This window comes from Falco cherrug, chromosome Z (assembly GCF_023634085.1).
Source record: "Falco cherrug isolate bFalChe1 chromosome Z, bFalChe1.pri, whole genome shotgun sequence".
In the NCBI taxonomy this organism is placed as follows: Eukaryota; Metazoa; Chordata; class Aves; order Falconiformes; family Falconidae; genus Falco; species Falco cherrug.
Genome location: NC_073720.1, coordinates 73,332,742 through 73,359,224, shown reverse-complemented (window position 1 = coordinate 73,359,224; position 26,483 = coordinate 73,332,742). Strand labels below are relative to the sequence as shown.

Below are 26,483 nucleotides of genomic sequence, written 5' to 3'. Positions count from 1 at the left end.
CAAGCAAAGTTCAACAAATTACGCTAACACAGAGAAGGTCTATGGCAGAGCTGGAACTGTTTTGCATGTCTGCTGGCCCATAACTTTATATTAGCATAATGCCATCTACATTTTTAAGCTAGATAAAGGCATGGAAGTAGCCCACCAGACCATTCAAATTCTATGCATATAAGGATAGCACACCTCCTTTAGGTTTTCACTGGCAATGGCATAGGAGCATTTTAGTTTCAGTCACCTGACTCAGTGGTAACAGCCTGTAGCCTGACATGCCCTTATTCCCCACCTCTGTTTCTTCCCTCTAGGGAGTTTTGGTTCGTCCACCATTAAAGACTTCCCTTAGTATAAACTCTGACAGACCCCTCAACTGAGACTAGGATATGAAATTTTTAAGACTTGATCTTTCGAACTGGCACTTCTAGGGATTGAAATACCTGGATCATTTAGTTAGAAAAAGTCAGGATAAAAAAGCATGGATAAAAAAATAGCTTGCTTTGCAAGACATTGAGTAGCCTTCTAGTTGTGGTAAATCAGTATCCATTACTTAAGAGTCTTTTAAAAGTCCTAATTTAAGCAACCATCATAAGTAAGTGTATGTTAAATGTATCCACGAGTGCTGTAGGCTGCCTCCTTGGCATTGTCTCAGAAGGGATTCTGTACTGGTATCACTCAGCTGTGCTGTGCTTATAGGGAGGTGAAACGTGCCATAACAGTTTCAATAGCAGCCAAATTTTAAACCCCTGCAAGTACTGTTGTGTTCTGTAATTAAAATGATGAGCCTGGGTTTGGTTTTTTTCCTCTGGGACAAAGGGTTTTGTCTGTTTGTTTTTACTCTGATGCCCTAGGAGCTTCAAAGGAGATAATATAGGGTGACTACCTTCTTGCTGACAAAACCTGCAGGTTTTGAGGTACACCAGCACTTACTAAGTCCACTATAAATTCACTTTCCATTAAAGAGAATATCAGTCAAATATGTCCCTTCCACTAGCCTCCATTTCCTAGAACTTTTTTTTCTCTTTTCTGCAGAAAATAGGTCTTAGAGTAAGTGCTGCTGACAATCTCTTAAGCACGTTAAAGCTGCTCCCCCCCCCCCCCCCCCGCTTTAAAATAAATGGGAAAAAACAAGATATAAGGGAAATTCATAAGACCTAAGGTGAAAACTGAAGTGTTTTTAAAATACTTACATCCTCCGAAGAAAAAGCGTTTAACCTAGATATAGAAAATTACTGGCAAATGAATCATGCAAATATTTTTTTACCAAATTTCAAATAAAAGTGAAAAAATGTTGAGAAGAAAATTAATTTCATTCTGGCAATTGAGATAGAATACCTTCTCCCCATAATTTATCAGGGTAATAAAGTCCAACTGCTAATAAAAGAAGTTAGAAAGTCCTGAAATATATACAGTGGCATGATGATGCATTTTGGGACAGCTTTGATAAAAGTGATTAGCTCATGGAGCAGGAAACAATTCTGGAAGAAATTGCTTGAAATATTTTTTGGTGTGCTGAATGCCTAACGCAGTCTAGGGAGGAAGAAATTCAGGTTAAGTTCTCCATGCAGCTCTAACTCAAGGCTTGACAACCCAAGAGAAATATATGAAAACTTAGTTTCTCCATTCTGATCTATCCGCATCTTGTAAATCTACTGCTGTAATACAAACTTGTTTGTTATATCTATTTCCTTCCATTCAACACTGTGACAAACCCAGAAAAAAACTCCTTGTTTCTAAAGCATTCATCTTCTTGGTGTTTTTTCTTTGTATGTATCCATCAGTATTGTTATGTCTAACAAGTGAGACGTGACTCACCTCTGAGGCAGAATTGAGATTCTCCAGTAACAGTAAATGATTGTCACATATAGAATTATTTTTGTAATTCCTGCTATCCTAGGACTCCAGGAGTTAAATGAGTATATTCTTAAACCATCTAAAGGTAAGTATTAATAGAAGAGCAATGTCTTGGCTAATGAAAGCACAAAACAGAAAATTCATATGGTAAGAGTAGTAATTATTCTGGCTAAATCCAGGTTAGTGGGCTTTCAAAAAATTATTACAGGAAATTGATGAAGATGTATCTGTAAAAATGTTGCATTACTGCACTTCACTGTGACACATTAATCATGCATGGCCATTATTATATTTATTTACAGTTTAGATTTTTCTTTACAGATCAGGTAGAAACTTGCATTGCTCTTTTGCTCTTGTGTCTTAATGTCCCTGGTATCGATCTGGATCTTTCTCTTCTATTCTAAAACTGAATCCCTTAGTAAGAAAACAAGGCATAAGCAGAGCCAAGGATTTGTAAATGTGAAAAAACTGTATTAAGGATATGACCAGAATTTCTTTTATATGTAAGAAAACATAATTTGCATGGCATTGCTTAAAACACATTTAAATAATACAAGCTGCTTGCTTGGATTCTGGCCATTTACCCTAAGAGCTGAGACTTCTGTTGTATCACCAAGCATAGTCTCCACTGTTTCTTGTCGATCTCAGACAAACCAATTCTTTCAGAACACCCTAAAGAAAAATGGAGACTCTGCATTCACTACAGAAGGCAGCAGTAACAAATATTGATGACAGAGAAGATGGCCTCGATAGCATCCCATGGTAAGTCAAGATGTGCTTGGTGCGTGCCACTGTTCATTTCATACATCTAATAAAAAGTAAATAAATATCTCACAATTCTGTATAGCACTTCCCCATTCTGCCCTAGCAACTGAGACTCATTCTTCCTTTAAAGTCCTTTTGCCCCTCTCAACTAAATCACACCAAACTTGTTATTGACACCCTTTGTCAGGGAGGTCAAATAAACTCTGCAGTCCTACCTGCTTCCTTGCTTGCCTGTCAAGTATTCTGCATGAATTTTCATTGCCGTTGCCCAGTGCTTATGAAATCACATGGCCGTCTTGCAGTCTCTGATGTGCCAGCAGCTAGCATGCAGCAAATTGTTGCCTCTCAGCTAGTTTCATCTAGCAATCAGGGTTTCCAGTCAGGAAGAAGTGGACAGCATAACTGAGCAGCTGGAGTATGTCTGCATACCACCAAGGTCACTATCAGCCCAAAAATCCAGTGAAACACATTTGTTCAACATGGAAGTACAAGCACTTTTTCACAGTGTGATGCCAGGCACGTGTAAAAGTGTAAAACTTTGTCCTCACAACTCTGGTCCGTGACTGCAACTCTACTTTGCTTGCTGTCCTGGATACTCTTTGCTCTGCTCCTGACTCCTTTAACCACGAATATTTTGGCTATTTAAATTATTTTAGAATGCATATAGCCTGTAGGACTCCACACAGTTCTATTGGCCATACAAGTCCAGGCAACTCTGAAATAAATTTTCTTTCCCTCTTTCTTTTCTCCAGGCATTAACATTTATACTCCAAAACTTTTACTTGGGCAGACTTACCAAAGCTCGTTAACCCAGGTTTCTGTGCACAATTGCTATACATACATTGCAATGCTCCACATATTATATGATTCTTTTACATATTATGACTTATGTTTTAAACAGTAGTACCTCCCAAACATGCAAGAATGAAGTGAGAAGTGTTGCTTCTTGAGCAAGTCAGTCTGGCCCACTGGCTAAATTCTGTGAACAGAGAGTAATGCGGTGAAATGGTGCTGCTAATGATAGGTCATGTTCATGCCATGGTTGGAAGTGAAACTGATCCCAGACTGCTTTTAAGAGAGAAGAGAATCCTCTTTGTAGGACCAGAAAGATCAGGTTTTAAATATATCCTACTCATAATACATAGAGATATAGCTGTTTCACAAAAGCTTACTAATTCAGTTAGATTTGTGGGAGTTTTTTGAAGCAGAACAAGGTGTAAGTTTGTTTAAGAACCAAAGTTATGCACTGGGTATTTATTGAACCCAGTACTGGTACATCAGAGGAAACAAAAATAACCATTGAGTTATTTAAGAGAATGATCCACTTGTGTTTAACCAAAGCCACACAAGTAATCTTCAGCTTTATGCTAGCCACAGCTCCCTGGTGGAGTTTCAATTTATATCTCTTACATAATCAGAGCACACTTTCAAGGGAGAATTTGACCCTGAGGGAGGCAGGAGCACTGGAAAGACTTGCTAATAGTCATGCGGTAAAAATAGTCTTTTCATAAACCCTGCATGAAGCATGGAGAATGCCTTGAAACATGCCCTAGCTAGTATAAGAAATAGATGAGACAGAGATGAAAAGCATCCTTCTGCTAAATGTAAAGGGAAAAAAACCCGCTGAAATATTCTATAATAGTCCTCATGAGTCAGTCCAATGTCCTAATGAGTTTGTCACGAAATGTCATAAAATGGCATCCCTTTCCCACCAGCGCAGAGGCACACCAGTTCCCTGGACGTTCAGGTTCTCATGTAACCCTTCTCTCCTTAAATGTGGAATACACTAACAACAGTCTCATGTCAAGGTCTATAGAAAACAGTCCTCACAGACAAGGTGTTTTTTTCACAAAAAGAAAGATGAAGAAGCCTCACGATCCCTGGGAAGCAGCACTTTCTCCAGGAGTTGAAAGAAGAGCAGTTTCTTTCCTGATTTTGCCTATACAGCATTATCTAGTTTCCCTACCCTTTCTGCAGGTAGCCTGGCTCTTTAATCCCATGTTGTCTGACAGTGGTAGGAGATTTGTCCTACTTCATGCTTGGAGGGCTAAGGATTTTGTGAATTGTTCTTCCAAATGGCTTACTTGCATCTATAAACTTTCCCATCAAGTATGGAGCTGCTTGTCCAGCTTCCATGGGATATAAAGAAGGCACCAATAAGGTGGGTTTTTCTTCTCACTGAAGTACAGAAAACAAAATAAATTCAAGTTAGAAGTCACCTCCTATTAATGGAATAAACACCTGAGGCCAGAGAAGAGGACTAGGGCCTAATCTTTATGACTAGGGAAAGACTGATATTCTGAACCAATGCAACAATTGCTAGTAGTCAAGCATTAACAAAAAGCTATCATTGTTAAGAAACTAAAGTACCTGTATAAATTTTATAAAAATCTCTAAACCCATAGCCAGTCTGGAGCAGGTATTTTGAAGTAGGAGTGTGCCTGGAAATCAAACTGAACAAGTGATAATACTGTTCATTTTAAAATGCTATAGAAACCATAGAAAATCCCAAAATAGCGATAACATGTTTGAAGTTAACTATGCATAGAATTCTGTCCTGATGATTACCTACTTAGTATGAAAACAATTTCTTGTTTGTTTGTGAAGAATAAGTCCTTTATAATAATGCATACTTGCAATTATAAATTGTTTAGCAAAAGATGCTGTCAAGAGGTATCTATGAGGTTTTGAGCAAAGCATTTACATTTTCCTTTCTGGGCAGAATTTTGCTTTAGTGCGTATGTACTCCTGAACATTTTTTTTCTTTTTCTTTTTCTTCTTCTTTTTTTTTTTCACTGCAGCATTACAGCTGAGGTGTCCTTGTCAGTGCGCAGCAAGGGCAGAGTGCTCCACCAGGGAGGGAGATCCAGGGTGACAGCAAGGCAGGCAGAGTAGTGTCACCCCAAACACTAGAGCCCAGGTCTACAGTGCCTGAAAAGGGCAAGCATGGCAGGTTTGGAGAATAGTAACCAGGGTCAGCCAAAAGTGGAGATCGACAGACGAGTTAATGATGAGACAGGTCCAAGGTCAAGCCAGGCAGTCAAATCCATGTGTTGGGGTCAGGATTTAGATCAGGATTCCTCAAACTACGGCCTGTGGGCTGCATACAGCCCCCCAGGGTCCTCAGTCTGGCCCCCGGTATTTACAGACTCTCCCTGCTCCCCCCCCGCCGGGGGCTGGGGGAAAACCAAGCAGCCGCAGATGGCTGCCTGCCACTGCATCCGCGCCGGCCCCTGGTTAAACAGTTTGGGGACCCCTGATTTAGATCAAGAGGTTACCTGGCCAGGTATGGGCATAAGTGCAGTGCAGCTGTGGCAGAAAACAAGTGTGAGAAGCCAGCCTAAAAGCAGCTTCTAGAGAAAGGTAGAGAGCCGCTGCAAGGGCTTCTCAGGCAGCTTTCCCTCACATCTCTTCAAGGCTGGACAGCTGCACTATCAGTGTCAGCCCTCAACGCAGTGAGCACAGCTTCCAGGAGAAGGGGATACACTCAGGGCCCTGATCGCCTGTGTCAGGATTGTGTTTCCTTGTATTTCTCACTGTACACATACTTACACACAGAAAAAAAGAGATTTTTCCAAGAAGTAAGTGGCAGTAAACCATGAGGGGGTTCAGTGGGCACCAGGCGTAAGGGAAGTGAGGGGTCTGGAGGGAAGTGTAAGATAAGAAGACACAGCTCAGCTCCTAACTAGTATTTGTCAGAGCAGAGCAATGGAGTACTTCATGGCAGAATCATACTGCTGCTTGTTAACCAGTCTGCACTAGAAACCATTAAGGACAGCACTATGGACGGACTGTGCTTTCTGAAGGGAGAAAGGTGTCAGAAGACAAAAGGAAAAGCTTATTAGCTAGTAGCCCTAGGCAATACAATACTAAAATAATGGAAAATAGAAATCCTCTTTATAAATACTGACTTACTATGCCTACATTTCTCCTTGCAGTGTGTTCTCAGGTTCTCCATTCTGTACTAGCATATCACTGGAAAAAGAAAATGCATGTACAAAGGATTTCAGTCAAAGTGAAGCTGGCTACAAAAGGATACCTTATTTTACCCCAACAAGTAAGTCACATCAGGTATTTAGGTTTCAAATTCAAAATGGTTTTCTTTTCTGTCTCTCCTTCTCTGTTAACATATGAGCCACTGTTCCTTGTGTCGAAGCTACAGTGCAAATGGTAGATTGATCTCTGGGTGCTAAACATGACAGGAAAAGAAGCTGCTGGTTCCCCAGTGTTTTCTGACAGAAGGCAGGTATGTCTGACTTCAGCAGAGAAAGTAATGTACTCAGAGAACCAGAGAATCCTGAATGGCAGAGAAATCTTTTCAGTTTCAGTAGCATGTGAAAAATCCTCAGCTTCTCCCACTAGACTAGTTCTGGCAACTAGTCAGTCACAAAACAGTCTACAAAACGGCATTATGCCAAAATGAACATTTACCAAGTTTGCTCCACTTGAGGAACAGATTTAAAAAGCTCATTGAGGCAAAGCCTCCATCAGCAGAAAGACTGGGATGTTAAACAAAGACTGTTTTTTACTTCTTTCTGGAAATGTGACATTAATTTTAATTACAGTATCAGAGTGGTTTCGTGATTATGATCCTGAGCTGTATTTGGCATCACTTGTTTGTATCCAAAGATCCAAGGAGAAAGTGTTCATTCACACTGTTGAAATACCTGTTCTGCTTAAATTTATGCATTTTCTTTAATCACTGTTTATTCTGGTATTCTACTCTTTCTCCCTGTGAAGAAATGTGAGAATACATTTGTGTAAGGCATCTTGGTATGTAGTAACTGGCAGAAGCTAGAACGGTAAAGACTTCAAACATGTGAAGTGTACAGAACATGCTAACTGATCTTTGTGTAGCTGGGGTAAGTACTGACCTGAAATTATAGCAAGATAGAAGTAGGTGAGAGCATAGAGAAAATTTTCCAAGGTGGAAAGGTAGCGAAGCATTGGACTACACCACAAGGAAGGGGTAGTCTCCACTACTGAAGTTTGTTAAAAACAGATTAGGCAAACATCTCCCTAGCCTGACATATGCAGAAATGATCATGACTTGAGGAAAGGAAATAGTTTGGATCTCTGTTTCATTTTGGGGCTGGTCCAAAGAGATGATCCAAAACACTAAGTGTCCTTCAGGTACAAAAGGCCAAAAGACCCCCTGTCTCAGTGACCTGTCAGCACCTCTTAGGCATTCCTGATTGTGAGGCCCTAGAAATGTGGAAGGAATTTGTGGCTTAGGAGGCTGTCTTTTTTGGGGGGAGAAAGAGACTGTGCAGTGTCAATAAATGTGCAGTGCTAATGTGCATCAAAATATGGGCAGATAATCATTCAAGAACTCTGAAAACAGGAATGAGTCATGCAGTGAGAAGTGAGGAGGGGAAGAAGAATCCATTAAGCAAAATGCAGATTTCAAATGAATGCCACCACAACCAGAGTAGTGACCAGTAAATCTCAGGAGCATGATGCAGGTAGGAACAGAAATGTCTGTCAGCTGCTCTCTGTCACTGATACCCAGATCCTCCACAGTAGATCTTAAAGACAGCCAAGTTTGCTTTTCTTGAGCACTGCAGACATCTGTAACATTTCTGCCTGTGTGGGAAGACTGAAAGATGGGAGGCATTTGAGAACATCAGTGATGTTTTCTGCTCAGTTTCTTCCCAAACAGAAAACTCAAATCATTCTGTCCTGAGATGTGACCAGCTCTTCTTACGTCTCACAGGCAGTTATCCTATCAAACTGAAATTCATTCTCATACTCTCAGACTTGCTGAATGCCCATTGAACAACTACATCATTGACATGCTGCATTATAGTAACATAAACCCAATTATCTATTCAAGCAAATTCCTTGATGCAAAAATCTGTTTGAAGTTATGTACTTAGGCTAGGATTTTTGAAAGGTTAACCTGGATCACTTTGAAAGTGAAGTTCCTGTTGGCTTCTCAGAGAATTGTGAGTTCAGTTTTCTTATGCAGTCTCTTTAGAGGTTTTCAGTCATATGTTATATCAAATTACTAGGACCAACAACATTTTCAGCAGAGATAATTACTGTTACCTGTTAAGTTTTCTATCTGTGAATATTCTTCTTGCAAAATTCCAGATGTCATTATTATTTCACCTTCTCTTTAGAAAAAGAAAAATTACAGATGGCTTACATGTTGAAAATCCTGGAATGTTGCTTTCCTTCCACAACAGCCCACATAGTGGTCAATCCTCTAAGCAGAGAATAGTACATATTCTTAGAAATAAATATTTCTTCTTCGAGTCCGTAACATATCCTAGATGACAGTCTTCATACAACCTGCAGGGAGTATACATGACACTTTCTGTTTCAAGTTTCGGTATATTTTCAAACATTTTTGAAAAGCATTAGATGTTTAAACTTGTTTATGCTGCAGTTCAAACCCAAAGTGCAGCAACAGAATAAGGCTTCCTGTGATACCCTCTGAACTAGAATGGTCCAGAGGAATGCATCTACAAAAGCATAGATTTGTTCAGCATTCCCAGTAACTTGAGGATCCAGTGAAGTCTACCTGCCACATTACCAATGAATACCATTTGCATTTTTGAGGTTTCTGTGAGTTTGTGAGGTATGTGTAACATCATAGGCGGTAATCAGAAAAAGCTGTTTCTCTGCTGCGGTTTTCAATGGCTCTTGTTACCTTTTTACAAAACTCTCTCTCTGATCTGTCATGCTTTCATACTGCCTCCTAGCTCTGTTCCTTTGTGTAAACTATGTAACTGTCTGCTCCTTCTGCTGCAGATGAGTTAAACTGTCATCAAAGATTACTCATCTCACATTAATCTTTCAAATCTTTAGTAATGAATATGTCATTACTTCTTTTTTATTTTATGATTATCAGTCTTTTAGCCCAAGGCCTCTTTCACTGGAATTCTCTCAAACTTCCAGTATTTGGGAGAGTATATGAGAGAAATGGAGAGATGCTATGAAGTTAGGGGATGGTGTATGTGCAAGGCTCTGGAGCTTCCTTACTGCTTTCCAGCATTTCACCAGACCCACACCTGTTGCCTCTTCAGCACTCCTAGCAAACTGAGGGCACTCAGTACTTCAAAGCCACTGATCTTCTACAAAACATATGACAATGTTTAGTGTTTAATTTTAATTACCAAGAATTCTGGAGCAAACGCTGATTTTTAATTGTGCTAATCCAGGCTCAGTTGAGGTCTGAGTCTCACTGAACCAGAACAGCACAGATGTATGTTACTTGAATAAATTTGCACCCAGAACAGAAGAGAAAAGACAAAGTGTGGGAAGAAAAAACATTGGCTCAGTTAAAACTAAATAATGATAACAATAAAGATAACAATAACAATGATGATGATGATGACGATGATGATGATAATAATAATAATAATGGCTAGTAACCAGATCAGACATTCATTCCAATTGTCTGGTTCATCGTACAACCAGCAGAAAGCACGCAGGACCAGCACTGAAGGGAGAGCACCAAGGAGCCCATGCTGGAGAATAAAGAGCACACGATGAGCCCATGGTGGAGCAGGGAGATCACCAAGGAGCCCATAGTGGAGCAGGGACAGCACGTGAGCAGCCCATGGTGGAGCAGGGAGATCACCGAGGAGGCCATGTGTCACGGTCCACTCAGTGGACTTGTGATGGTTCGTTAACTATGATCTTGAAGCGGAAAAATCAAGGTGACCACGCCAAGGGGTTATGCTTCAATCAAACAGCACAATTTTATTGTTTGCCCGTAAAGCAGCGTGCAATAGGTAGAAAGACAGAAAGTGAATAAAAGGTAAAGTAAAAAGAAAAGGAAAGAAGATTATAGCTACCACCACGGGTCCAAGGCGTCCCTATGGTCCCAGGTCCAGGCAGCGTCCCACCAGTCCTTCCGATCGTCGTGATCCTTGGTGGGGAAGATCTCCAAAGTTCAGTTGCTAAGAAGGCATCTTTTTATGCCAAGCCACACACCTCACTCCTCCTCTGGTCCATGGACTTCCACCAGTCTCCGCCTTCTCGAGCCAGGTTATCTTGCCCCAGAGGCAGGAAGCTTCAGACCAGGAGGCGTGTTCTTGTATTGTTTTCTGGTTCGTTGTTATGACCACTGTTGTGATCCATCTTCTGGACAGCTGTTATGCAGCCTTATTCAATCCCAGGTGGCAGGGAACGGCATAGTACTCCTCGTACCGTGCAGTTCTCCTTCCCAGGGTGTAGCTGTTCCTTTCAGTCCCAGGTAGCAGGGAGCGGCATAGTACTCCTCGTACCGTGCAGTTCTCCTTCCCAGGGTGTAGCTGTTCCTTTCAGTCCCAGGTAGCAGGAAGCGGCATAGTACTCCTCGTACCGTGCAGTTCTCCTTCCCAGGGTGTAGCTGTTCCTTTCGGTCCCAGGTAGCAGGGAGCGGCATAGTACTCCTCGTACCGTGCAGTTCTCCTTCCCAGGGTGTAGCTGTCCCTTTCGGTCCCAGGTAGCAGGGAGCGGCATAGTACTCCTCGTACCGTGCAGTTCTCCTTCCCAGGGTCTTTGTGTCTTGGTGTCCATGAGGACCACATTCCATCTCCAGGTCTCTGTTGGCAATGTTGAGACAATATTGTTCCATTTAGACCGACTCTTACACCATGGTGGAGCAGGGAGAGCACCGAGGAGATCATGCTGGAGCAGGGATAGCATGCGAGCAGCCCACGGTGGAGCAGGGAAAGCACCGAGGAGCCAATAGTGGAGCAGGGAGAGCACCAAGAAGCCCATGGTGGAGCACGGAGAGCACCGAGGAGCCCATAGTGGAGCAGGGAGAGCACCGAGTAGCTCATGCTGGAGCAGGGAGAGCACGCGAGCAGCCTATGGGGGAGCAGGGAGAGCACCAAGGAGTTCACGCTGGAGCAGGGAGGGTACATGAGGAGCCCATGTGGGAGTAGGGAGAGCACCAAGGAGCCCATGGTGGAGCAGGATTGGGAGCAGGGAGAGCACCAAGGAGCCCATGGTGGAGCAGGGAGAGCATGTGAGCAGCCCATGGTGGAGCAGGGAGAGCACCAAGGAGCCCGTGGTGGAGCAGGGAGAGCACGTGAGGAGTCCACGCTGCAGGACCTCTTTTGAAGCATGTACTTGTTTGTGTCAATGTGGAATAAGAAGACACGATCAACACCCTGTCTGTGGGGCTGCATTCCACAGAGCAGCAGAGCACTTTCCAAGCACGAAGCCCAAAAGGGCGTGAACAAGTGGCTACAGCGGCCCGGAGGAGGTGTGACCACTTGCCGTGCTCTACCTGTGCCGTGGCAACGTGCCCACACGCCACAGCCCTGGGATTTCTTGTGGCTGACCAGTGCGTTACTCTGCTTTTGGGAAGGGGGAGAAGGCCACCAAGCTGCTGCCACCAACCTCCAGGGGAGCACCCGAGACGGCGAGTGCCGGCCGCTGTTCTGCAGAAAAACCGCTAGAGGGCGGTCCCGGTCCCGGTAAGCAAGGACCCGGTCATTTAAAATGCTTTTTATTATACCTAACGCTATAGAATGAGAATAGGCTAGGTAATCTTACATCCCGCTCATCTGACCTTAAGTGAGAACCGGACAGATGACCTTCCATCCCGCCAGAGGCGGGGAGCCCCGTGCGGTGGGGCAGAGCGGGGTGCCACCCCGCGCTCAGGGCAAACGTAGTCTGCACAGTGGAGTTGTATATTTCAGGAATTAGGTTTTAACTACTGACTTCACAAAAGACAACAAAGTTCTGATAATGGTATCTTTGGCATTCCGTCATTTTGAAATGTCAGATGAGCCCTGGTGGGGATTTCTTGAGATTTTTTTTTGTCAAAAATAAGTGTCTTGCTAGAAAATGTATTCTAATTAAAAGTGAAGTAGTTTAAACATGTCTGTTTAAACTTCAGCTTGTGATCAAGACAATAACCATCTGGAAAGTTTGAATGCCAAAATATATAAATATTTTAAAGGATATCTGAAGCTTTCATGACAGTGATTATTGTTTTCGTTTATTGCTGGAACTTGCTTTCCTAAAATATTTGAAACCACATAATTAGCAAGTTTTACTCAGCAATATTTTAACAGTTGTTATTATTTTCTACAAATATTGTGTATTTATATTTTAGCTATAATGTTATTATCAAGACATTAATAAAAATTAATGGTTTTGCTAATATCTACGGTGATATTGCTCATAAAACTTCGAAATATCTTTATTTTTCTTCTGTTTGGTAGTAGAAGTTCTTATTGCCTTAACAAAGGAAATGGAAACAATGTAGCTTAATGGATCATCTGAGCACAGCCCACACAACAGAAAGGAATATGTAAACATAAAGTTATTTAATAAACTTCCTTTCAATCAGTAGAAATTGCCGTTTGTTTGTTTGTTTTTCAGATTAAGAAATCCTTCTAAGAGAAGCAGCCAAAGAACTATCTTGTGGTTCTAAGCCAGTTAAGTGGCAGTAGGTAGAATTCAGTTAATCTACACTAGACTGAGTCTGGCTGTGTTAATAAACTCATTTGTAGTGCGATGCGATGGTAAAATGTTAATGCAAATTATGTGACTGCATATAATTTATGGACAGAAAAAGAAGCATATGTAAAGCAAAGATTATTAGGTTTGAGATGATCATCTCACTTTGTTCAAATATGTTTCTGATTTCCTTTATATGCAGAGAGCTGTAGATAGACCTGAAGAACGTATTACTAAGTTGTCAATCCTTTCTTTTTACCAAGGTTCATATATTTATATTGCAAAATAGTCCTCACTGGTTTTCTTTGTAAAATTTCCAGTGCCTTAATCCAGAGGTGGTAATGTGCTTCTCAAATAGCCGGGATAGATTGTTAAATGAGATAATCACCAGCCATTCTGATCCATCCATCCATCCATCTTTAACTCAAGATTCCCAGACCAGCCTCCTGTACATGGCCACTTTCTAGGAATTCTGAACTTGGTGACAGACAAATAACTATAAAGGTAATGTATGATCTTTACAGTCCTTGAATCATGATATTAATGTTGTGAATATTTGACAGTTGTATTAAAGATAATAGGATCAGTCTAGTGATCTTTTGCCTGCTGTAGGGTCTAACAAGTTACAATCCTTAGCTTCCCTGCCAGCAAATTCCTCATTAAGCACAAGATATCCTAAAATAAATCACCAGTAAAACCTCTCTAAGATGTTAATCTCTGTAGAATTCTTTTAAGCAGGTTGTTCTAGCCAAAGAAGGAGCTTTTTTCCCCCCTTTTCATTCTACTATGTAGCCAAGCTGAAATACTCTAAAGACTTCCGTATATTGAAACCTGTGATTTGGGTGAAATGGTCATAGTGAAGCACAAGAATGCAACACAGATGAGGTTTACAATTTCAGTACAGACATGAAATTCCAACCTAAAATATTTGTATTAGTTTATACAAATATCTCTTTTATGTGTGAAGCCAAACAGGTTTTTTGATTGATCTAGAACTCCGTTCAAGAAAACTGGGCAAACACTGCATTTTTGTCAGGCAATTTTGATGCAATAAATGGTGAAGTCCAAGCATTTTGACTAAGATTCTTAATGTCAGCTTGGGCTGAGAGCCAGAATTCCAGAGAAAACACAGGCAAATATTCAGGAGAGCTGAATCACAGCTGAGGTTTTGTGTTGGCAGTGACTTCAGCAAACAGCAATAGTCATGGACACATCTATGTCTTTATCATACAGGCATGGCTGGGCAGAGGTCTGTTTCACCTGTGTTTGTAGTAGGACAGTTCTCAGGTAAAAGCTGTCCTACAGCTCCGAGGACTGAGGAATTGAAGTCGTAGTGTCTAATACAATTCAGGTTGGAAGGAACCTCAGGAGATCACCTAATGCAACCTCTAGTCTTACACAGATAACCTTTTCTTGCCTTGGAGTTTATATATAGTTTAGATATCTCCCCCCCCCGGCCCAGCTGTGTCTCTGTTTTTATTTCCACAGTATCAATTCATCTGCTGAGGGTCAGATGCTGGAGAAGTTTGACAAGACACTAAAATAAAATCCTCCCATTGCTTTCCCAGCTTTGAGCTGAGGAGCACAAACTTCAAAGGTCTGACAGTGGAGCTGCCCTAGGTAAAGTGTTGATTTTTCAGAGCAGTTCAGCGGAGGTGCAGAAGGTGTTTCCACCTTGCACCAAGTAGTGGCGTAGTGGAGAAGAGGGAAGGAGGAGGCGGAACAGCTGCAGCAGCTGGAGTCGCCAGCATCAGTTTGCCTAGCAACCTCCCTTCTTAGGTAAGGGCATCAAGTTCAGTAGCAACAGCACCAGCAGAAGCAGCTCTGACACCTGGTGAGCTGGGTGCCTGTTAGAGAACATGAGAGCTGTCAAAACACCAGCTTTAGGGCTCCGAAGCCTCCTCAGTTTATTGGTAGGTAAACTATATAGATCTGCTTACCAGAACTTATTCCAGTGGTCTGTGCATACTGAACAAAATGTATATGGCTTACTGCAGCGAGACAGCTATTTATACCAGGTGATTGTTGAATGTTACTTTAGTAATTTAGAAAATAAAAGTAATAGAAAACTATTTTGGAAAAATCCATTGTATAATTCTATCTTTTTCCATGAGTACTGTGATAAGTAATTGTATAATACAGTAGATGATTAACCTCTAATAATATAAGGAAAAGTGATAGCATATTATATTAATAGAAACTATTACCTTTCACTGGAAGTGGAATAAGACCAGGGTGCATTATCATGACACTCTGTTCCGTTCATATATATGCTAGAGTATATATTTTAATACATTATTTATATATATATTATAATGTGTAATATATATATGTATAATTTTATTCTGCTACTGATGCAATTCAATCTGTATGCTATTATGATGCTGTATCCTTCCTGTAATAGGCTTATGTGATCTTAATATCTGTAATTATATAGTTTAACATTTATATAATTAACTGTTGTATTTGTTATTAACGGTATAACAAAAAAGACTTACTCAAAGAGTTTAGGTGTAAAAGATTAAAAGAAACTGAGCAGTTTTGAGTGTGTTGTGTGTGTTTGCACGCATGCCATTTCAAAAGCAAGCAAAAAACCTGCTTAAATAAAATGTCTCCCTGAATATGGTCCTAGAACCACTCACTCTTTGTAGAGAAAACCTTCTGCAACTGAAAGATTCTTAGGTTCCCTCATTGTTTCATAGAAAATTTCTGGATAAATCAAGATAATATACTGATTGAGTTTGCATACCCCTAGGAAGCTGTCAGTTTTTGCTCTAGAAGTAGAAAAGAGTGAAATATGCCAGGCTGTGTTTCTGCATTTCATTTGACTTCTTTAGAAGACATAAAAACTTTGGAGATGAAACTCATCCTTTCCCTGTTCCCATACTGTTGGTTTTTGGGGTTTTTTTTTGAGTCTATTCATATGCTTTTTTTCTGGCAGGGGATATTGGTGGAGGGGTGGCATGATTTAGATAACAAAGACTATGACTGTTGGCCCCTGGAAAAACCAGATGAGTATAATATGATGGACTGTGGAGGTGAGTGAGTCCTTAAGCTGTTCAAAAAAGTTAATCTCTTGCTTGGGGAACGGTTGAAAACCCAAAACTGCAGTACTCAGAATAATAACTAACTCATAATGAATGTTATGCATGGTGGAAAGCATCTGAATCAGTGACAACCTGTCTTCATAGAGAAATAAGTTAAAGAAAACAAACAAAAGATACTTCAGAGCAATTATTTGTCTAATATTCATTGGTTCCAAAAGAAAAAGTAGTAGCAAAAGCTGAATCCCTTCCCCCAGAAAGAAACCAAAACCATTTTATTTCTCATTAGAAAAACAAATGCAACTTAATCCAAACAAAGCAGGCAGGCAGTTCTGCATTGCAGCAAATTCTGTTGAGTCATTGCTGAAATTTTGTAGTGTCAGTTCAAAAGTGGACTGTTTAAACCCTCCAGCCATTAAGCAAAATCATTGATTCTACATGTCATGCTTTTCCACCTTGTCAAAACTGTGTTTCATGAGTACTTAAAAAAAATCTGAGATCTTTAACCATTTAGTCCACTCCGTTTCAGAAATCAATTTACATAATGAGATAACAAATAATAGAATAATTTTTATGTTGGAAATTGATTGTTTGAGATTGAAAAATAATTACAGAGGGACTGAAATATGGGAAATTAAATTTAAACAAAAGAAAATCATTCTGTACTGTAAGGGTGATCAAACAGTAGAACAGGTTACCCAGAAAGGCTGTGGTTCTTCCATCCTTGGAGATTTTTAAAACCCAACTAGACAAAATCTAGAGCAACCTGCTTTGGGTGACCCTGCCTTGAACAACACAAGGCTGGACCGAATGGTTTCCAGTGGTGCCTTCCAATTGCAACTAATCTGTGATTTTGTGACTTTGTAATTGATAAGTAGGTGGCATCAATCAACACTTTTGTTTATGTTGTAAAACATAAGATCCGAGGCAATATGTTTCGACAAGGTTTTTAGAAAAAGCAAGGACACCTGAGAAAATAATACTGATAAAACACTCCAGAACATATACTGCTGGGTCATACTCTGAGCTCAATTAAACATTTTCCAAGAGTTGTGTTGAAACAGTGAAATTCAAAGACAATCTAAATAATTGTCAGCTAAGATTTTTATCCCTGTATAAATTTACTGTTGCTTCAACTATTCATCAGAACAGATGACTTGTTTAAAGCTATTCTTACTAATAATAAAAGTGCAAACTAAGTACAAGGAAAACTAATATGACTAGGTTGCTTAATTAACATATACCCTTTGCAACCAGTTTTACAATGAACTCCAACCTCTGTCCTGCCTTTCTCTGTAGTTTTTCCCTGTCATCTGGGCTTTCTTAAAAGCAAAGTAAGAAGCATATACTGTAGCCTCATTGCTGTGGATTTAACACAAGATCTTCAAAGCATTTAGATGTGGGATATCTATCATTGAAAGAAGAGGGGTTTTTATCTTTGTGAAACCTTTAAAGGCAAATAGAAAGTAATTTAACTGAAATGTATGCTGACCTTTGCCTTCATTCTTACACATTCTCTGAAGCTCAGCTCTCTTACCTTTTAATGCAAATCACACTAGCATTTTTATGTAAATTTTTGTGTTGTATGAGTTTTTCTCATAGTGTTAGCATTTATAAAGAGTGTTTAGTTTTCAAAAGAGCTGTGAAATCAAGAGGTTATTTTACAATTTACTTCTATAGATCTGAAACCGATTTATGTTTAGAGAAGAAATAGTACCTTCACTAACAGTGCAAGTGAAGAATACACTTGTAAAAACAACTCCAGAGTAAGAAAAAAGTTTAAAATTTAACAACAGCACAAAGTGAGGATTTTTTTGAAAGGCAGGTTTACCCATTCTCTGCAGAAGGTATTTAACACTTTTTGACAAACTGAAAGTTACACACTTGTTTGATGTAAATAATTTGAAGGTATGCAAATTAAGCCTTCATTAAAACCTTCATCCAACAGTACAGAAAGAGGTAGGTGAATGGTGTGGAATGATTTTGATAGTGTTTAAGAATATGGATTAAAAACTTCTCCCATCTCCTATTTAATTTCATTCTCAGGCTCAAGGTAGGTAATATGGTGTCCCAGAGACAAGAGAGATGAATGGGATAAATCATCTTTCCCAGTAAGAGTGTTGAAATGGAAAATGACAGATGATTGGGGAGCTCTTCTTCCACTGTCCTCTGTTCTAGATGTGATACAGTTTTATAAAAAGAAAATGCTTTCTTAAATATATAATTATCAGTATATATAATTTATGTCTCATGAGGCTAAGGGTTTTGACTGAATTTCATGTGTGTTGTCTATGCTTCCATAATGAGGTGTGCCTCAGTGAAAGCAGCCAAGAATGAATAGAAATCTTTATTGACTGATCAAAGTGGCAAGCAAATCTGCCAGGGGAAGCAGCACTGCATTATGCTGGGAGCAAAGTTACTTCAGATAAAGTAACGAGATTTTTTTGTCTTTTTCTCCATTAGCTTGTTCTTTTCTAAGTGAGTGTCAGAAATGATCAATTAATGTGCATTTATGTATAACTGTAAAACCATTAAAATGAATAACTGTTTTGGGCTTATAAAAAGCAATGAAACAATAGATGAAAATCACTATAAAGTTTTACATTTGTATGCATTTGTAAAGTAGAAAAGTAGAGCAAATATGTTAGCTCATGATTGTGTTGTTTCTAGGCTTGGAGATGGCATGGGTGCAAAGACCTCCAGAAACAGCTGTGAGCGGGGAATTCTTCAATGTGACCTATGCAGTCTTTGCTTCAGACAGCTTTTATCAGTATGCAGTGCAAAATCAAATCCTTTCTCACAGGTATTACCTTCTATAAAAATGCCTTCATGGTCATGAGTATGTAAGGATTCTATGCGTACATTTTCAGTAACATAATTGGAACACACACTCTGGGGCTCCTTCCTAGTTTCTTGCATCTCTTGAGGTCTCCTGCAGCTCTTTTTGCCCTGATATTTTCCCTCTGCAATGACTTTGCCCTCAGAGCAGCCATCATGGCACACTTGCCCACATGGTCATCATCCTGTATCTGCATTACTGTCTCAGTGCAACTCTGAATATCACTTCTTGACTTCTCTACACATGGATTTTGCAACTGAAGTTTAAGCATCAGACCAACACTAACTGTGTCTTATACTCCTTTTAATCATAAGTGTATTTTAAGTGCACAACATGGATATGAAAAAGAGGCTGGCCCAACCCTGAATCTACTGAATTCAGTAATGAATTTTCTTTTGATTTCCATGGGATTTAAATCAGTCCAAAGTTTATATATCAACTCAGAGATTGATTTGGTGACTGTAGACAGCAGAGGTTAAATACAGAATATTTATGTGTACAATTAAAAGGCTAATACATCCTGATTTTACACTTTTGTCTGTACATAGCAATTCTCCATCCATATACAGCAATGTCTGGGACAGAGGCAGCACTTGGTTTTCCCCACTTTTTGTGCTGTACTTGGTTAGTGTAAGAGCTGTTTGCAGAAAATCTCACATTTTCCTCTGCCAGTCTGAGTGTTCACATAGCAAAAGGTTGATACTGTATTTTGACCAGGTGTACAGATTACAGTTTTGCAAAATTTGTTTATCACATTTTCCGAAATTTATGACTTATATTATTTCCAAGGACTTCAACATAGAGCAGGTTTTTTCACTGCTTGGAGATGAATCTGGTTTTCTAGTCATTCCAGGGAGACCTACTCCCTTGAATCAGTAAAGAATTTGGAAAACTCTGTTCTTTGTGTACATATACATATCTTGCACATAAAGACAGATGACAAATATTTAAAAAGAGAGAAATCTAGGCTACAACTTTTCAAAGGGATTAAATTTGCACCTCATTTTAACTAGAAGACTCTTAAGTTTAGTGGTTGACCCAAATATGGCTGAGCCTGGCAAGTCAATATATGGGCATCAGCATAATTGGGTAAAACCATGATGAAGATATGAATAAAAAAAAGAGAATACAGGATAAATTTTAAAAAGTAGCCATAAAGACAAATATGTGAATTAATACTTTATCTGTTTAGGTGCCTTAGGAACTGACAAATTTGCTTATCTCAGATTTCAAGTGTGTCTATGCCTTTGTAAATCTGGCCATGTCAATCTATGTCAACCTGATCCCAAATGATATTTGTGTTTAGTTCTTGTAATACAGCCTTCAGTCCTAAATCTACTCATTACTGGCTAGTTCTTCTCTCATTAAATACAAACTCAAAAATAAATCCTGGTGTTCTGGCACTGTTTTATAGAGACCCATCAAAAGTGCATAACATGTAAACTTAAACCCTACAACTAAGTCTGGCTGTATCTACTGAGTAAAGCATGTTTGTGGAAAATGTTTTTATTTTGAAGCCAGATTTATTAGGATGATAAGCAGCTGAAAGTGTAACTGAGGAAACAGTGGGAGGAAGTGTTGCATCGCACATTTGCAGGTAACTACATTAATCTTTCAGGGATGAACTTTCAAACGGCCCACCTTGTTTTGCAAAACATTATGCATAAGGTCCACTTTCTGCTCTAAATTTTTCATTTGGGGATTTATATCTGATATTATTGTCAATAATTGCCTTTTTCCTTGGTGTTTTGGGTTGTGGAGCAAAGGCTGGAGCTGAATGATATGTATGAATCACATGTATAGATGAAGTTGCATAATTAAAAACACTGAGAATTAAAGTGGCCAGGGGCATGTGTTTCTGGTGGTGGAAGTAGAGTAATTGCATCTTCTGTGTCAGATATAGCAGTGTCAAGTAATCCCATCTGGTCATGAAGTCAGTCTGGGGAAAGAAATGAAGGCTGGTACTTGCTTGTGGCATAGAATTTGCCGGAAGTCCCTACCACATGGCAGTAGACAGTTGTCGGGTTGAAAACAGTCTTCATTGCTCTAGGAGTGCTTCAGCCAAAAGCGAAATAAAAGAGAAAGATGTGGTGTAACAGTGTTTATTCCACTGAATGTGTTTTTGCTACTGATTTTTGTGTGCAGGATGAAGAATAGGCTCTTGTGCTTGTTGCAGTTTTGGGGAATGAGGAATAACAATTTTCTCTCTTTGCTGCTCGTCTAGCAATGCTACTGCTGCAAAGGAATTCTGTGAGGAGCATGAATGCCCTGCCAGCTGGAAAGATGCAAATGGGGAGAACTGCTGTGTCTACCATGCCAACATTCACTCCTGTCCTCTGGCCTTCATGGTTAGTATAATGGTACAGCATCATGTGCTGGGTTAGACATAGTTGTAATAATGAGGTACAAGCTTATGACGTCTTTCTGTAATTACAATTAGACCAAGTCTACAGTTCACTAAAATCACTGCGGGAAAATTTGCCAGTTTTAGATTTTTTGCACAGGATGCTGACGCTTCAAAGAAATAGCTGAATTTTTGGACAAGGCAGTATTCAGAATCTCTCATTTTATATTTAGTGGGGCCAGTTTGATCTCTTTGAGACTACTTGACTCAGATCTCTGTTTCAGTCAATAGAGAAAGAAAGACAGATAATTCCATTCTAAAGCAAGCAGGGTGAGTTGTCAATTGGAATTGTTGTACTGTCCTTCAGCTTATAGAGGGACTCTGAATGATATACTTAAATTACTGAAGTTGAGTGGGATGAGTATCACTGTCTGTCACTTGTAGGATTGAAGATTGTATACACATGTCCTAGGGTGGAATGATTTTTCTGTATCAGATCAGAGCAAAAAAAGGAATCCAAATACTGATTGTGTAAGTAGTATCTATCATAATGAGTCTGCTTGGTTCATCAAAAAAGCCTGTCCCACTCTGAATGAACATTTAAGGTTCTGATGCTAACAATACAGTTTGGGACACTTTTTTTTTTTTTCTCTGTGAGGTAAGCCTTAACAATAATTATAATAATAAAGCATAATAATCTTCATACCATTGCCCAGTTTTTCTAGTTGATCTCTCTTCTGTCAACCTGACACATTCTTCATGATCAAAGATGGTATAATAAAAAGCCTAGTCTACACGTCTTGTGGCTAGTTCATGTACACTTAATGCCTCCACAACACCCCTGGCTTAATTCTTGGCAGTCTCTTCTAAAGGAGCTGTTTTATTAATGATTTCCTGGGAGCCTTAGCTGATACCAGGACTTCGGTTTAAAAGAGGAATACATGCTGGAACCATCATGTCAAAACTTTTGTCTGGAACCATAGCAAATAACTTCAACATCCCACCACCACTGTGGTGGCCTCTCCATTATTTCTTACTTTCACAATTAGTTCTGCATGGCATTAAGGTGTGGAAAAGGTGAAAGCATGTAGCCAACATGCATCATCTGGCTTCCTTGTAATACTGTAAATATTTCAGTTCTTGTCATACAGCTGTCATACAGCAAAAGGCCATGAGTATCATTGTATAAGATCAAACATACTTCAAAGCAAGGTTTTTCCATTGTTCAAGAGGAGGTTTTGTTGTTTGTTTGGTTTTTTGGTTGTTTTTTTTTTCAGTGTCATGTGTTTTAAAACATTATATCTTGGTTAACATGAACCCCATTTCTTTTGAGTTCGTCTGTCTTACGGTGCATTGAAAGAAGTGCCTGAAGAAATCTCTGGACTTAGGAGACAGACTTAATTCTTTCAAAGAAAAAAAAAATTCAAGATCATCAGACAGCCAAAATAATCCTTTATGGTTGCAATTGCTTGGAAGTTTACATCTTAACATCTTTACTAAGAAATGTTCTGCAAACAGGCACAAAAGAGATGTTTTCCTTCCTCATTTCTGTATCAAAAGTGAAACCGCAACAAAACCCCTTTAGAAAAATATAAAAAGTATGATATGATTCTGTTTCTGGTTCTAATACAGAAAATCCTGGAAAAGTGTATTAGCTTCTTAGAATTACTGCAGTTAAAATTTGGGACCACATTTTGGTTCATGTATTTTAAAAAATAACTATATTTTTGAGATTTTACTTCAATATAGGAAAAAATGCTTGTCTCTTATTTTATCTTTTAGTTTATGGCAGAACAATGTTGATTGTGCTTTGACATTTTAGTAAATTTGGTTACAGAATATAACTTTATTTCCTGTTAAAGAACACAAATCATTTTAAGAAAGTAAAAGTGGAGGAGCTAGGATTTTTGTTGTGTTGTGGTTTACTGATGTAACCAATGTATCTGATAAAGGGTAGAGGAGGAATATGTGGTCCGTGGATCCCAGATGATGGCCAGATATTTACTCACACCTTGTCTACAGCTGGCAAAATGACCCAAAGAAACTGGACTGCCAAGGTAAGTATATTTATATAAGACTTTATACATACATATACACGCACATACCTACGCACACATACACACACATATCCCCAGAGGATTTTACCTGGTTTGCTCTCTTCAGAGCTTACTTGCTATTAGTTTAGTGTGGTTCATGTAAGTCTTCCCCATTTCATTTATTTTTAAGTGTTCTGTGTGTACATGATGCATATTGCTGGATAATATGAATTCCTGACTGACAACATGTAAGTAACAGCTTTACACACTACTACTGCATAGGTAGGTAATAGAAGTAATGGGCATGGGAGAGAAGAGAACAGCCTAATCTGTCTGTTTGAGGCCTACGCTAACAATATATTGCACATACATTGTTATGTGCATGTGTCTGGAATGTGTCACAGGTTAATATGGCCATTAGCAGGCTTCTACCCAGCAGAAGTAACAAGGAAGCAAACATGGCAGCATGCATAGGCTGATCACCCTGCTTGGCGAAAAGAACACACACCAAAAGGGGAATCAGGCCTGCCTTTCCCACAGACATTCTCTCTCCTGTTTCTGTTTGTCTCCCCAGCCAAGGATACCTCCTTCCTGATTCTGAAAAAATGCACACATTCTTTTGCAAAACACCGCAATCAGGCAATTGTTTTTATAATAACCTACTATATGCAGGTGAAGTTTTGACACTTGCTGCTTTGTTCACTTGTTTGACAGGTTGTTTTAGTTCACGTGGGTGTGACTTCTCTCATCGCACACATCAGAGTTGGGAGAATGCAAGTTGCTCTGGAAGCAAAAACCACAGTCCTTCCTGCAATAGGTATGATATAAAATGAAGATGTGAGGGAATTGCTTATTGATGGCAAATCTCAATGCTTTTATCATTCATGCATGGTTACCAAGAGCAAAAGAGACTCCTACCACTCCCTCTTACCATTTAAAATACACAAAATTATTTCTAAAATTCTTCTTCACGTAACACTAAACATCTGAAAAAGTGTCTGAGCTTCTAACCTGTGTTTGAACCTAGAACAGTTGGAAGCCACTCATCAAACAGGTAAAGTCAACTACCATGATGAGTGGCTTCAGGTACTACAAAGCTTGTCTGCAGTTGATGGGGATGTGAAAATATTCTTCCATCTAGTATGTTTTGAGGATCTGGACACTCTTCATCTGAAGGGGAGCACACTAGCCTTAAGCACATAGGAAACATAGGAACCCAATTTGTTTCCCTTGTTCACATTAAAATTCGAGTCCTCTGAAAGGCTCTGAAATCGATCTTTCATTCACTTTGGTATAGCTGTATGCAGGGAAGCAGAAATAACCATAACAATTCTCTTAGCAATGTAAAACTTAAAAGTGGACTTTATTTAAGAAATTAACCACACAAGCTGAAGAAAAATATTGGGTAGAATAGGAATGTCATCACAGTACTCTTCTGGAAGTTTGAGAATATATTTCCTAATGTTATGGAAAAAACAAAGAACCAAAGCAACTCCAGTGTGGATGGAAGTATTTAGCTATTGAATTTGCTATTCATTTCAAGACAGCTGCAGCTGAGTTTTCCAGTAAACTTACAATTTATTAGAAAATAAATTTAAAATGCTGCTCTACCCCTGAGGCAGAAAGCGACTTAGTGATTATCCTGATGTTATGCTGGAAATAGATCGACTGAGGCAGAATTACAACTGAGCAGTGAATTATTACATAGTGACAGAATGATACCTTCGGCTCTTCTCAGAAGGCTGAAGTAGAGCACGATATTTGTTTAGTCATACAGGTAAAATTGAAACACCACTCAAGACAAGGGAGAAAGAGTTTTGTTCTCTAGGGCTTTTTTTTTTAATCACATCTGATAAGGGTCTATTTTCATAAGACCTTGGAGAAAAAGAAATACTTGAAGTATGGGTTGCAGGGTTTCATTCTGTAGTATCCAGTGTCTGCTGCTGCTGCTGAGGAAGGGTCATCATCTTCTGGGGATCTCGAGGGCTGGATCAAGTACAAAGAATATAAAAGACAATGACTGCCTTGAGGAACTTTAAGTCTCAGAAAAAACAGATGGACAATGAGAAACAGAGTAGTGATGAAGTGATTTATACACCAAACATGTCAAAGTCTCTGAGGTCATTAACAATTCAATCTGATCAAAGAGATCCTGTATCATTTTAAAATTTCAGGTTATTCTTTCAGCTGCTGGGGTGCTATCTCTGGATTCTTCAAAGTTTATTCTTTCTGGTACTCTGAGGTTTCCCAGCTCAAGGAACCTGTGTTTAAATCTGAATACAACCTTGTGGATGGATGACACTAACTTAAAGTGTTCTGATACGTGTTTTCTTTTCTAATCAGTCTGTGGAGATGGCTTTTGTGAGGAAGAAGAAGGCTGCTCTATCTGTCCAGCAGACTGCGGGGAATGCCCACTGTCTGCTGATGCTAGGATAGCAATTGCCTTACCAGTTTGTTTAGTCTGCACTGGCTTTATTTTGGCAGTCATGGTAAGTATTCTTTCTCTCATCTTCTGTTTCCTTTTTCTTACTACCATGGTTTGGTTAGAGTGGAGCTCTCTCTTAGTAGAGGGATAGTTTTTCTCCTGCATCCAGAACCTGTGTACTATGGAAGAAAGCAGAAGGAAGAGAAAAACCTTTTTGGCTTCTTTATGAGGGGAAGCTCGTTGGGCTTGGAATTTTCATCCTGTAAGAGAGAAGACTGAAGAAGAATGTAACAGAGGGATGGATATATAATAGTAAAGTAAGAAGGGGTTTTTCACAAGATGGGAACAAGGGTGTGCCAATAAAATAAGAGTATTTTTCACTCAGAATAAAACTCTGTTATGAAATTCACTGCTTCAAAACACTATGGAAGCCAGAGGCATAAATGAATTAAAAAATAAATTAGGTAAATTCATAAAGGGATTAGTTCCACCAGAGGCCATTAAATCTCAAAGTCCAAATACAACTTATAATGGAAAACTTTCAACTCAGGATATTCTCAAAAGAAATAACGAAAGAGGATCTTTTTTTTTTTTTTCCTGCTTTTTGTTTTGTTTTGGGTTTTATTTGATTGGGGTTTTTTAATAGGCTCATTTTCTTAGTGTAACTGAACTGGTTTGGTTCAGTTCAAAGTGATTAATTTTGCATAACAGTTATCAATTATTATAACAGGCTCATGAAGAAAAAACAAAAAAGGAGTGAGGAGAGAGGAGT

The 26,483-nt window shown here is 39.3% G+C and overlaps 1 protein-coding gene across 1 annotated transcript in view; it reads left to right on the top strand.

Moving 5' to 3' along the window:
* Positions 1–10,109: 10,109 nt before the first annotated feature.
* Positions 10,110–26,483, top strand: part of LOC129734662 (atrial natriuretic peptide receptor 1-like) — a 41,837-nt gene continuing 25,463 nt past the window's right edge. The window contains exons 1-7 of the mRNA XM_055698312.1: positions 10,110–10,244; positions 15,965–16,061; positions 18,738–18,870; positions 21,131–21,254; positions 23,203–23,307; positions 24,001–24,103; positions 25,630–25,775. Of these exons, the coding sequence (XP_055554287.1) occupies positions 10,110–10,244; positions 15,965–16,061; positions 18,738–18,870; positions 21,131–21,254; positions 23,203–23,307; positions 24,001–24,103; positions 25,630–25,775 (843 nt within the window). The remainder of the gene's footprint in view (positions 10,245–15,964; positions 16,062–18,737; positions 18,871–21,130; positions 21,255–23,202; positions 23,308–24,000; positions 24,104–25,629; positions 25,776–26,483) is intronic.